The sequence below is a fragment of the Pelecanus crispus genome, chromosome 11, assembly GCF_030463565.1.
Source record: "Pelecanus crispus isolate bPelCri1 chromosome 11, bPelCri1.pri, whole genome shotgun sequence".
Classification (NCBI taxonomy): Eukaryota; Metazoa; Chordata; class Aves; order Pelecaniformes; family Pelecanidae; genus Pelecanus; species Pelecanus crispus.
The window spans coordinates 30109168-30122730 of NC_134653.1; the positions used below are offsets into that span (position 1 = coordinate 30109168).

The 13563-nt window shown below is 54.8% G+C and overlaps 1 protein-coding gene across 1 annotated transcript in view; it reads right to left on the reverse strand.

Annotated features, from left to right (window-relative positions):
- Window positions 1-675: 675 nt before the first annotated feature.
- MYO18B (myosin XVIIIB) overlaps window positions 676-13563 on the reverse strand; it is a 76152-nt gene continuing 63264 nt past the window's right edge. The window contains exons 39-43 of the mRNA XM_075718415.1: window positions 11730-11863; window positions 10410-10451; window positions 9515-9676; window positions 1791-1969; window positions 676-1673 (exon numbers count right to left, since the gene is read on the reverse strand). Of these exons, the coding sequence (XP_075574530.1) occupies window positions 676-1673; window positions 1791-1969; window positions 9515-9676; window positions 10410-10451; window positions 11730-11863 (1515 nt within the window). The remainder of the gene's footprint in view (window positions 1674-1790; window positions 1970-9514; window positions 9677-10409; window positions 10452-11729; window positions 11864-13563) is intronic.

The following is a 13563-nucleotide window of genomic DNA, read 5'->3' on the forward strand; positions in this document are numbered from 1 at the left end:
CAGGAGAACAAGAAAGTCCTTCGTCCCCGTGGCTGGCCCTGAGCAAAGCTGCAGTGATGGAAACAGGGCAGGAGCATAAAGAAACCACAGTATGTTTAAAAACCTCCAGCATCCAGACAAAGCGAACTGCAAATTAACCGAACAAGCATGGGCACCGGGATGAGTGCTCAGCGGGGCTCAGGGGGATGTGTCTGCTGGGTGGCATGGTAGGAGCTGGGGGACACGATCTTTGGGAAACCAGGGGGCCAGGGGACCCCAGCGGACTCAGAGCTGGTGTTGTGGCCAGTTCTGGGGCTGTCCCCGGCACTGGCAGCGTCCCCATTGCCCACCCCCCTGCAGCTCCAAAGGGGGCAAGGAGAGGGCAAGGGAGGTGCCATCCCCGGTGCCGCACACCCCGTGGGGCATCCCTGGCACCATCCTGGCTGCTGCAGAGTGGGGAGCACAGCCAGGCAGTGGAGCAGAATTTGGGCCAGTGCCTCCCCTGCCCTGGGCTGCTCTGGCGTGCTGGGGGGGAGCTTGGGGACACCCGCTGGCCGGGGGCACCCTGTCCCCATGCATCCCATGGCATCGGTGCAGGCACTGCATGGGCTGGAGGGGCAGCAGCTCAGGGACAGCACCGCAAACCTGCCACCACTGCTCTGAGCTAGTGCTGGTCAGCGGCTGGGCACGGTTACCTTAGTCTTTTCCCAGATACTTCCTCATGATGCTGTTGACATCATCTTCCTTCCCTTCTGCCTCTGCCCGTCGGCTTGCCCCGCTGCTCTGGGTGCTGGCTTTGGTGCTGCACCCCTCTCCATCCCCTCTCTGGGGCCGGCGCTTGATGCTGTCGGCACTCCGGGAGGAGAGGAGGGAGCCAGAGGATGAGGAGGAGTCGGAGAGGTCCCCTGGGCCCTCTTGGGGGGCTGTGCTGTGCTTGGCCATGCCCTTCGTCTCGGAGGACGCCGAGCTGCCCACTATGGCCTCATCCTGGAAGCGGACGGTGAGGGGCCGGTGGCCATCCTTTCTGTCCCTCCCAGGCTTGGCCAGGCTGCTGGTGGAACGGGATTTGCGAATGGCCGGGAGGAAGTCATCGAAGTCAACGTTGGTTCTCCTCTCATAGTTGAGGGTGGGTATTCTCCAGCTGAAGGGATCGCTCCCCTTCCCCTCACCCAGCCCGTCGCTGGATGGGAGGCTCAGGAGCCCCCCAGAGCCCCTTCCCACCTCCACATCTTCCACCGATGGCTCCAGGTAGCTTCTCCAGGAGCTCGGCCGCAGCGTGCCCAGCACCTCCATCCCTGCAGCCACAGAGCTCGGCCGGTGGCCAGAGCCATCGAGGGTTTGCAGGAGGGAGTCGTAGGAGCCAAACTTCGACGCTCTTTTCAGCACCGGAGAGCGTGCCGGCTCTGCCGGCTCCGAGGCCATGCTCCGCAGGCTGGAGGAGCGCATGAGGCCAGCGCTTGCTCGTTCGCCTTCACCCAGCTGATTCCCATCAAGCTTCCCCAGGGAATCCTCTGCTGCTGGGAAAGCCCTGCAGCGCCGCAGGGCTGCGGCACCAGTGGTGCGGTAAATGGGGAGGGGAGAAGTGTCACCCAGCACTGGGTGCCCTTGCTCCCGCTCCGTTCCCCGCTGCCGCCGCAGCTCCTCCACGTACTCAGAGAGGGCAGCTGATGAGCTGGGCACTGGCCCTGCTGCCGGAGAGAGCCCTCTCCTCCTTGGCACCGTCGGAGACAGCGGGCTGGGGAACCTCCCATCTGAGGCGGGGGAGCTCCCGCGCCGCAGCATCAATGGGGACGTCTCTCCTATCCTATCCACAGGCTTTTTTGGGCTCTCCAGCTCCTCTTCGTCTGCTGGAGGTTTTCCGTATTCCCGTCTTCTGGCACCGAGCAAGGGACTTGCCATCCTCCCCAGATCCGCAGCATCGACAGACCTGGCAGCACTCAGGGAAGAAGCTGGGCGGCTCGTTGTTGGTTCCTTGGTGTCTCTACTCACCCTAAACAACAGATATTGGCGTTAGTTTAAGCTGTGTGATTTTCAGTGACCGTAACATCATTCAGCAAGGACAAGGCTGAGCAGCGAAAAGCCGGTATTGGCATGGTAGTCTCAGAATAAACTCCTGCTGCTGCATTCAGCAGTTGGGCAATGCCCAAAGATTTTATCTTAAATAACTCTAAGTCAGCCAATCCAGCTAAATCCACGGTGTAGGGTGTGTGGCGTGACCATCTTTAGCTCTTCCAAACCAAATGTCCTTTTTTCCTGACAGATTATAGCAATATATAGGATTTATTTTATTTTTGTTAAAGCCAAAGATTATTCACTAAAATTTTATGAAACCAGCTTGCAGAGTGCCCCGAATGCATCTTAATGTTATTGCAGGGCACATTTCACCCAGGGTTCTGCTGGGGAGGGAAAACAACTGTGAACTGCAAGAGCCAAATGACGCCTGGCCAGGGCCTGCTGAATGAAGAGCGACTGACAGAAGTGTTGTGTGAGGATGGGACCTCACCCTGCAAACAGGGGCTGATGCAGATGGCAGGAACCGTGTGGGCTCCACCTCTGCTCACCAAAGAGGAGCCACACCGGTCACCGTCACAGCAGGACACCATCCCCAGGACACGCAGCCCTCCCAGACCCGGACAGTCTGTAGGGTTGGTTTACCCAGAACATGGTGCCAAATTAGGGAGGGCAGCGGCTCATCACAGGCAGCTGTTGCTCTTGCTAACCACGATTGCAGCATGTGCAGACTGCATAAGTGGAACAGCAGAAAGGGCAATAATCATAATAATAACAACAACAATAATAATAATAATGATGATGATGATAATATGGCATGCCCTCTGTGCTGAGAGCCGACCAGCACACAGCAGGTCTGTGGCTGGGACCGGCACGTGGTGCCAGCCTACCGGGAGACGATGCCCAGGAGGAGCCTTGCCAGCCAGCTGGTTTTCCCAGTGTAACTCCTGCTCCTCACCACGGGGCTGCAAGAGCTGCTCTGGGACCGCTGTGGTGACACCATTCTCACCCCTGCACCAGCAGCTTGCTGAGTGGGACAGGGATGGGGTGGCAGCATGGCAGAAAAAGGGAAAGGTCCTGCCTTCCCCCAAATTCTGCCTGTCCTTCCCCAAAGCGTTCAATGGCACTAAGCACCCGCTCTGCTAGGACAGGAGCTTGGGAGCATCTCCTTGGGCACTGCACGATGCCAATGCGGTGCCTGTTCAGCTGCCTGAGCCCCTCCCAAGCATCCGGATCCTGGCACATGCAGGCTGCAGAAAGGGCTTCTCTGCACCAAGCCTGTCCCCTTCCTTGTGCAGCTGATGCACAGAGATGGGGAGGGGGCTGCAATCACCGGTGGGCTCAGTGTCACTGCTGACACCAAGCTCCCAATGTGACTTTACATGCCCCCCCCAAGCACCTAGTTTGGCTTGAAGGGATGAAAAAAACATATTTTCTGCCTGCCCCACTGTAGGGAAAGGCAAAGGCCCTCTTTGCCAGGACATATCTGAAACAAAGCAAGCGCTCTGCAGAGCCTCTCCTCGGTACATCGCTTTAGATCAATGATAGCCAGTTACTATCTATAGGCTGCTCGTGCGCAGCCGCTTGCCGCTGAGACAAGGAGCGTAGGTGCCTGCGAGCGATGTGTTTTGACAAAGGCTGCGCCCAGAGCTGGTAGCTGCCAGCACCGCTGGCAGATTATCCCCACTCGTGGATGCCCCCGGCATCACTCAGCCAAAGGGGACCTGGAATCGGCCTTAATGAGAAGGCTGCTAGGATGTGAATTTGTCTGAGAAAGAAAGGAGGAGGGAAAAAGGGAGTGAAGGGTAATGCAGCAGAACCTAAATATAAATACATCTCTGGGACGTCAGCAGGCTTTGAGGTGCAGGAGCACTGGTCAAGTTTTACATTGCTGATAATGAAGCATCCTGCCCTGGGAATGCAGGGGTTGCCATGGGAATGGGGTGAGAGTGGAGAATCCAACCACTGCGCGGGACCCATTCGGACCGGGCTCTGCTGACCCGTGAAATAATTTACATGCCGAGACGGGTTGAAGACAAACTCCACGGCTGGGAAATGCAAGCAAATTGTGGAAGTGATGGGGTAATGGAGCAGCTTCAGGTCCCTGGCACCCACTGGCACAGCCCAGGGCACAGAGATGCCTGCCTGGCCCCAGCACTCACCGCCATGCCGTGTGCCCACGGCTCATTAAATGGGCCCAAACCATTTGATTATCATTAGCAAAATGAATTAACCAGAGATTTAATCTCCCTGGAATGCAGCAACCTCCAGGGCTACCCCGCACTGCTGCACCCAACGTTGCTGAAGCCTTGCAGCTGATGAATAGTTTGAGACATTTCGATAAAGCTGGTTTTTAGGATCCTAAATTGCATCTTACCTAAATAGCTGGTGTAATACTTCTATGAGAATTTGTACAGAAATTGCTCCAATCGCTCTCTACGTTTCCAAATAATTTTGTAAACTGACTGCTGAACGACCGGCTTTCATAAATTAAACAGCCAGCTTCAATATTTTTCTTTGGTTTTTAAGACTGAGATAAAAGTGAGCTGGAGAGGTAAGAAACACTAATGGACTGTGAACACGGATGGTTTACATGCTGCTATTTATTGTCCTGTTCAGCATGACAGACGGTTACTTCTTTTATGAAAATCTTTAGAGCCTGAAACAGAATGAGAGCTGCAAATATGGGATTGTTCCTCCAGCTCCCACGGCTAGTATGAGTCCAGCCGCCGAGGCCCTGCAGCCCCCAGGGTCCCAGCAGGGACCTCTGTGTAATGGAGCATCTCCTGCCCACGCTGTCCATGCCCTGGTTTTCAGCAGAAGAGCTGAAGCCCAAGACTGCCCCATCCATCCTTGTCTCTCCCAGCAGTTCCTATTAGCTGCATTCATCAAGCAAAGCCCAACGCACATGCCAGGGAAAGGGCTGGTTTCCCCAGGGAAGCCGCATCTCTCCAGACATGGCTCAGCAGCCTGTGGTCAGCGCATGCGCGGCCGGTGCCGGCAGGTTGGTGCCAGGGCCACAGCGTGTTAACTCCAAGCAACACCAGCTGCCTGGCAGGCGCACGTGGGGCCTGATTGGGTTTTAAATGAAAATGCAAATACTCCTCAGGGTTTACGCTAGTAGCAAAAAGGCACCGCGTGGTGGGGAAACGCTACAGGGATTTATCCGCTTTTGATGCTTTTCCTCTTGCTTTCCAGCATCTAAAACACTTCCCCTCTCAGGAAGCCAAAACCTGCTTCTCCCACCTCCAGAGACCCTCTCACGGCGGCTCCAACCTGGTGCCCACCCTGGCACCAGCCACCGCCGCTGCGTGCCCCAGCACGTGTGAGGGCAGCAGCCCCTGCTCCCACCCACGGGTGCACTGAAATCACACCTCCATTTCAATTAATTACTTTCTGCAAAAGGAGCCTGAGGACCACAAGGCGATTTCTCCCATGCAACAGGTTTCTGATGGAACAAGCCCAGAGAGCACTGCTGGTGCTGCTACATCCCACGGGGATGCTGCAGCTGGGGAGGCTGGGCTGCCGTCCCCTGTCACTGGTCAAGCTGTGCCACCGTGGCTGCACCCCACACCACTGTACCAGCACCCTGTCCTCATAATTTGTTCCTTTAACTGTACCCTGATGGCTACCAACCCCCCCAAAAAAAAATCATGGCTCATCTCTTGGCCATACTCAAGCCTATTCACAAGGCAGGGCACAAGTGCAAGACGGTCCCATCCCATCCTGCAGCATCCTCTGCTCGTCCATGAATCCCAGGCTAAGGCCTGACGTGCCGGCAATAATTCCCAGGGCTTGGAGTAAACCCCGGGAGCCCCGAGCAGCCCCGGCAGTGGGTGATGCTGCAGGAGGCAGGACCGCAAGCACGCTACAGCCACCGAGCAAATCGCTGCTCCTTGCCTCAGCATCAGAGATGATTTTTCCCCAGCCAAAGGCAAAAGCAGGGCCTGATGCAGAACTCGGAAGGAATCCGTAAGCCAAACAGAGTTCTGCAATATGCCATTCACACCAAAGCAAATGACATACAACAATAATTAGTGAAGATTACATAGCAATTAACATGATTACAATTATGCTAGTTGAAATAATTTATACAATAAAAATCCACACATGCATTGCAACACATGACCAGGGATGAAAGTGTGGCTCGGATGCTTTTTCTGGTAGCTCATAAATAAAGCCAAGACAACTCCATTTCAGGGAGAGAAAAGAGGTTGGCCTAATTTCTGTCAGAAGAGGATTTTCTTGTCACGCTGTCATCTACAGAAGAGCTCCCAGTTTCCCATATAACGATTTGCTTTTGACACAATAATGTTTAAAATTAAATGTGTCGGATCCCCACCAGCCTTGGGACCCAGGCTCCTGCTTTCCCGTACCGAAGCAGAAGAGGAAAGGATGCCAGGGTGATGCCGGGGCTGCGGGTGCCACGGTGCCATGGGATGGATGCAGGAACCGAGAGGCAGGGCCCTGTGCTGCGGGGCCATTCCCTGCTGCACCTCAGGATCAGCCCCGCTATTGCAATGCAACCCTGACCTGCCTGGCAAGGGGCAGAATAAATGCATGAAGTCTTGAATTGGTTTCCTAAGAAAAAAACTAATAGTTTATTCCAATGCTGCAATTTGCTGTATTTATTGAGGCTTAGCCCTGCTGGCCAACATTTTGTACAAGCACTTAAATAGCAGAGGATTAAAGAAAACGTTAATCAAATCTCTCGTTCCTGTACACTACACTGACGATAACAGCCTTCTATGCTTTCCTCTGGCTTTTGGCGGCTCTTTGTTCAGGAAATATCCCATATGTAGTGCTGAGAAGCGAATGCTAGGAAGATTCATTTTTCATTACTGGGTGCTTGTGTAAGACAAAAGAATCTTAATAAGGAAGAGCTCGTTTCGCTGATCTCATTTTTATTACCTTACCAGTCTCATCGTCTGTTTGTTTGCATTTCATATAGCCTCCTCTCTAATATTTCCATCTTAGATTAGCTGAAGCCAAACACAGCTACGACACCAAGATTTGCAATTCGCCTCTTCATGACCCCCAGGATCGAGGCAGATTGTCACACTATTTCCAGGTCTAGGTACAAATTGCCTCTCACAATGGCCACAGTTAGTCCAGTAAGTTTTTTTATTAATCCCTGAGTCTACACACCTGCCCTTTTATTATAAACCCAGTGTATTTCAGCTCAGAAATACAGTACTAGCTGTAACTCCTGATTTGCTGCCATTAATTTATGATCAATTGGGTCATTTGGACCAAAACCCCCTAAGCGGTACTGAGGAATTACTTTACTGATGGGTGTGGGGTCCCAGCAAGCTCGACCAGCTGCTCTCAGGCCTCCCGCCCATCACCTCCCCACAGGTCCCAGCCCTGCCTGACCACCCTTAAATTTTGCCTTGTATCAGCAATGGACTGCTTCAAAACGCTCCAGCATGCTCGAGGTATCTGCCACCAGGGGACTTGCTCTTCAGAAAATTAATTCTGGCAGCAGTTATCTTACTGTACAAAGCAGGTGAATGCAGTGGGGACAGATTTTGCCAGAATCAGAGCAGGGAGCTTCATACTAATGTCTGTGATGAAATGGCAGTCTGCAAACGCTATCAAAGCCTATTGGCTTGGAGCATCTATCTACAGACCTGCACGTGAACAGGGAGCAGGCGGGTGCCTCAGCCAGCCATGCCGAGCGTCAGCCCGGCCCCAGCCCGGTTCCCGGGGGAATAGGGGGAAAAGCTGGGACAATAGTGATGCCTGTCCCGATACGCCATCCCCGGGAAAGCAGTGTGGCGAGGACACCCCAAGTCAGGGGCTGCAAGCAGGGGTACTGCCAGCCCTGCTGCCCTAAATTCGGCTGGTCAGTCTTTCTGCCTGCACGCACTGCTGGCTCCCACCACGTTCCACGGCAATCAATGCTACAGATCATGCATTATGCAAAAAAGCGTGCTTTCATTTGTTACAAAGCTATTGATTTGCAGATCTTTGCATGCAAAGTGGAGAAACCACCTTCCCTCCATGGGGATGATGCTCTCTGGAGCCACTTCAGCCCTGCGCTGCTCCTGGCTCCAGGACTCAAAGCTCCATCTCTGCTCAGCTGCAGCTCTCCCAAGCCTCCAAGGACACCCGATGACTTCCCTGTCCTCACCATCTCCCTTCTGAGATACAGCTACCAGGGCCTGATTTACAGGGCTTTTCAAAACTCAACCCATGCAATTCCTTCACATGTGAAACACAAAGAACCGGTTCGTCTGCAACGCTGTGGTGCCGGGGATGGCTGTAAAGCCATGGGTTTGTCTCTGGGCTGGAGGGTCCCTCCAAAGAGCACCCAGGCGAGGTGGCCTCGATTCGGGCTGGGCGCCTGGGCACCCGCCAAGCCCCGGGCAGCCCTGCCGCCAAGCACCCCGGCACGGCAGCAGGAGCCAAGCTGAGGCAGTTTGGCCATGCGAGTGCTTGGGCCACTCTCCAACTCCCTCACAGCCCATTAGCATTACTGTCAAAAATTAACATATTTTATATTAGAACTGTATGAATGCATACTGTTTCCTCAGCAGCAAAAGGCGAGCATATGGCACACAAATCCTCAAATAGGCTGCATTGCCTCTTTAAATTATCCCTAGAGAATACATCAAGGGATATTATACCGCTTGAAGCATGTTTTTGATGTAGCGACTTTCATCTAGCGTTTCACTGATCCTGGCGCAGCAGCACCTTCCTTGATTTGATGTTTTGACCTTAAATACCATGGGTCCCCTGACCGCCTTTCTGCATGTCCTGAAAGGAGCACAGCCGAAGCACCTGCGGTCCCCCGGCCAGCATCTGCAGCACCCCCCAATGAGCCGCGGGGGCTTCTCTGTCCCCGAGGAGCTGCAGGCATTGCAGTGGTGCCACAGCGGTGCTCCTCACTGCGCCATGGGATCCGTCACCTGTAAAGGGGGACTTTACTTTTTCCACAGGAAAATAAAAGCCAAAGAGAGCATGTGGGAGCCCCTGAGGATACGCAGAAGTTTGGGATGCTTGGCTCTGCTGAGGGAGTTACGGGCTGCACCCACCACGTGTGTGTCCCCATTTGAGGGGCTGCGAGCAGCCACAGCCCCCAGCAGGCAGGAGCTAGGAGAGCAGGCAGCGCCTGCCTGCCGGGCTGCAGGATCAGGCCATGCAGACACTTGTGACGGGAGAGCAGCTGCCGGGGCTGACAGCTCTGCGTGCTGTCCTTGACACCATGACGGGGCAGGATCCCCATGGCCACCTCTCTGCACCTGAATGCTGGGAAATCAGCGCTGCCTGCAGCCTGCTCCTGCCTCTTGCACTTTTTTTTTTTTAAATAAAAATACAGGGGGGTTTAAAATACCTTTGTGATGGCTTGCTCCTCTACAAGATAGTTTTCTACCCTCCATGCATCCGCAAGATGCTGGAGCTGGCACGAAGCGCGTGCAGTTTCCCGGGAGGAAAGCTGCGGCGGGCGCCCTGTGCAGGGGGAGCAGCCACACGTCTGTTACCACTGGAGGTGGCCCGGGACGGGCTGGGGGTCCCTTACCTCGGGCTCTGGGTTCTGTGGCTGCTGACAGACTGTGCTGAGAGGCTCCCGGCCACGCTGGCACCCGCCGGGGAAGACCAGCCCGCGGATGACCCCAGCCAGGATTTGATGCTCTCTGAGGGCTCCAGACTGAGCACGGAGCCGACACTGGAGCAGGCGTCACTGTGGGGAGAGATGAGACCCCATTAGCTCCGCAAGCACAGGAAAGAGGGCCAACGGCACTGGGAAGGGGTCCTGGAGCATGTATGAGGGTGAAGTCCGGCACAGACCAGGGGGTCCTTCACAGCCCCAGCAATGGCAGCTCCAGCTGGTGGGCTCTGCTCTGCCTGTTTTGTGGCACCGGCACAGATTGGGTAAAACAGACCTTTCCAGGCAACCTGGTCCTTGTGCCATTGCTGCTGCCATTAACTATTTCTCTCATGCTTTTATAAGTAAGTGCCCTGTAGCCTGTAGACAGCGGGCAGGAAAACCCCGCTGCTGCCTGCAGTGCCCCAGGACCAGAGTCGCAGTGGCAGAGCCAGCGTGATCCCGGGCACCCCACTGTGCCCCACGCACCCCTGGGCTCCCCTGGGGCCAGAGCTACCCCTGCCCTCCCACCGGGAGCCCACACTCCAGCTGCAGATTAAAGCCTTCGGAATCTCAGTTTTCCTTCAAAGCCAGAGATCAGCTTCATACTCTCAAAGTGCAGCCCAGAGGAATGAGTGCATCCCACCCAGTTTAACAGACAGAGCTCCCAGGGAAAGCGAGCACGGGGGGCAGCACATCCAAAAGCCCATCTGTGCCCGAGCGGAGCGCGGTGCCTCGGCAGGCTGTGGGCAGCTGGTGGTCCATAACCCATCGCACAACCCGGTGCAGGCTCCTGCCCTTCAGCTGCAGCTCCCCAGGGCTCACTCACGTCTCCCTCCTGGAGCAGAGCGACTCCCGCGCTGTCTGCACGCTGCAACCAAGGGACAAAAGAGAGGGTCAGCCATGGCACTGCCGGTGGCTCGCACAGCCTCCCTGAAGCCACTGCACAGCCTCCCTGAAAGCCACCGTGCGAGTCTGACGAGATGAAAACTTCCCAGACTACCTGTATCAAAGCTTGCCCCTGTGGCTGCCGGTACAATCAGAGCAGGGTTTTGCCTGAGCTGGGCGACACCACACCAACAGCCCCACCAGAGCTGCAGCAGGGACTGGGGCAGCGGCGAGGCCGTTCCCAGCACGCTGCACAGCTGAAGACCTCCTCACCCGCTCCCTGCACCCTTCAGACCCTGCGCCGCAAGAGTGCATGCACCCCCATGACAGAGATGGGTGCTGCTGCAGCGTATGTTACATTTGCATTCGCAGAGCACCTCTGCTGTGCCCGCGCTGGCGAAGGGCAGGGAGCAAAATACACCACTTTTCCTGCACGCAGCAGCTGCGGACGTCCCTGCTGGGAAGCACTTCTCACCTCCCACTAATGTGTCAATTGTATTGGAAATCACTTTTTTTTTTATGAAGAAGTGCATTTCTGAGCTCACGGTTTCTATCTCACCCTTCCCTAGTTTAATCGCTACATAAAGAAAATCTCTTCTCATGGCATGGTGACAAGCACATCTCTGGTTTTGTTTTTTTTTAAAATGCATTTATCTATTTTGTCTCCATTTGTCATGATGCCCCTTTAGCAGTGTAGCAGAGGGGAAAATTGGACAGCTGCAGAAATAACACCTGAAAAATTCACTGGAATTTGTTTCCTATTTTTTCCTAGTAAAATCCTCTACCCAAGCTGCCCAGCTTCACTGCTTCCTCCAGGCCCCCAGCTCCTGTGGCTGAACAAAGTTCAGGATCTTCAATCCGTAAATCCAGCACTGGGGCACCCACAGACACATGGCAGCACACCATGCTGCTAGGGACAGGAGCTTGCTCTGCGAATGGGGCTATTTCCACTTTTTTTGCTTACTTTAAGCTGGGCCACACAGTATGACTTGAAGGGTGGCACTTTTTCATGAAACCTTTCATTAACATGAAGTTTCTTGTTCATAAATATGTGCTGCTGCAGCAAAACCACTCGAGGATGCAGATGTGCAGCTACAGCCACCCTGGCATCACCCTCACACAGTGCAGCATTGCCCTTGCAGTGCAGCATTGCCCTTGCACAGTGCAGCATCCTTCCCTACCACAAAGCATCTGAGCCTGCCTCTCTGCAACCCCCCAGCCCTCCCAGCCCCCCACAGTCCCCCAGCCCTCCTCGCCTCACCTCTCAGCATCGCTCTCATCGCTGGACCTCATCTCCTCCAGGGCCACTTGCAGGTCGGCGATGCGCCGAATGGAGGTCCCCAGGTCTGCCTGCAGGACTTGCCGCACTGCTGCCAGCTCCGCCAGCTGCTGCTCCTGCATGGATGGCACCGGGTTAGCGCCTGCACCCCAACACGGCACCCCGAACCACGAGGCAGGCAAATGAGGCGCCTGCTGAAACTCCCCCTACCCCAGTGCTCTCTGTGCCCTGCCAAGGCTTGTGCTACCTGCCACTGCGCCCTGTTGCATGTGCAATAGCTTGTAAAACGCAAATTTCGTCACACACGAGAAGAGGAGCAAATGAAGCTGAACCCCTCTGTGATGGACCAACACCTCCCACAACAGAAGAAGGCTCAGAAAAGAGGAGCCAAAAATCCCAAGCGCTGGTCAGAATGTAAGGAGCCACCAGTGATTACTGTGCGGAAACTGAACTTAGCTCTGGGGAGGGGAGGGTGACCTTGGTTTTAGGCACACAGCTGCACCAGGGCATCATCAGGTTGTACAAACAGCCTTCCCGGAGATAATTAGTAGATAGTAATGTCTTCCTGAGCCAGCCGGACCAGTGCAGGGGAAGCATATGTGTGGCTCAGCCCAGCATAGAGTATAAAACCTGGACAAGTAATAAAACAAACTTTGAAGAGAGCAATGGGCTTGAGCTGGCTTCCACCCACACATCCCTTCCCGGGAGCTGGGGTTGCCCAGCACCATGGCAGTGAGTGTATAGAGACTGGGGACGGGCATCACGACTGTGTAGTGACTCGGGTGTATGTTGCAATTGCTGTATTGTGCCCGTGCTGTGATTTCAGTATACCACAGTATCACTCTGCTAAATCAAAATGTAACATCAATATACCAAATGAGTAAATCTGATATTAAACATTAACCCCCCCTACCCCATGTGGAACATGTAAAAGCACCTGGTGTGAGAGCATGATGTCCCTGCCAGGGACAGAGCGGGGCACGGACCGCAGGGATGCTCCCCGGCATTTCAGGGCTGCTCCTCCCCTCACACACACCACACACCTGCTTGGAAATGAAGCCCTTTCCAGAAACACTGGAGCCGATAAGAAAAACCAGAAACTCCATTCATAATTCCAACTACAGGGAAGGAAAGCTGCACAAGCAGCACAACCCGTACGGCTATGTGGACCCAGCATCGCCCGCGGCCAGGCAGCCTCACGGTGCAGAGGATGCCGACCCGGCACTGCTTGCCTGCCGCAGCTGTGCACCGCTGTGTTCATCGGACTCCAAGTCCTTTCAGCTAGGAAGGAAACCTTCGTGCGGTTTTCTAAACCTTCACATGGCAGAGAGAGAAGGAGAGCGAGCGCGAGCTGCAAATTCACTGTGATTGAAGCTGCCAGCTGTAAACTTGCCATCTCAGTGGTGACAAGGTGAGAGATGATTTGCAGCGCGGGCTGCGACAGGCCACGGCGCAGGAGCCGGCAGACTGTCAGAGTAAATAATGAAAGCCCTGGGATCACTGGGCGTGCGGGCCTGAGGGGAAGGGCATTTCAGTTCATAAAAACATGCAAAGAAATATCCCAGTTCAGGTTGCACAGCATCACAGTTGCTTCTGGAAACACGCCGATATTGGTAAAAACCTGAACGCTGCCAAGAAGCTTTCTGAAACTCAGTGCTTCCGAGCCCTTTGCTTCCCTCCTGGCTCAGGCAAATGCAGAGGGTGGAAAGGACCCATTTTGTCGTGGAAATGGCTCCAAGTTGCGTGGGGATGGCCCACTGCCCAGGCAGCAGAGAGGCTCCCCATGCCGGGGCCAGCCCTGCGAGCGGCCAGGGGT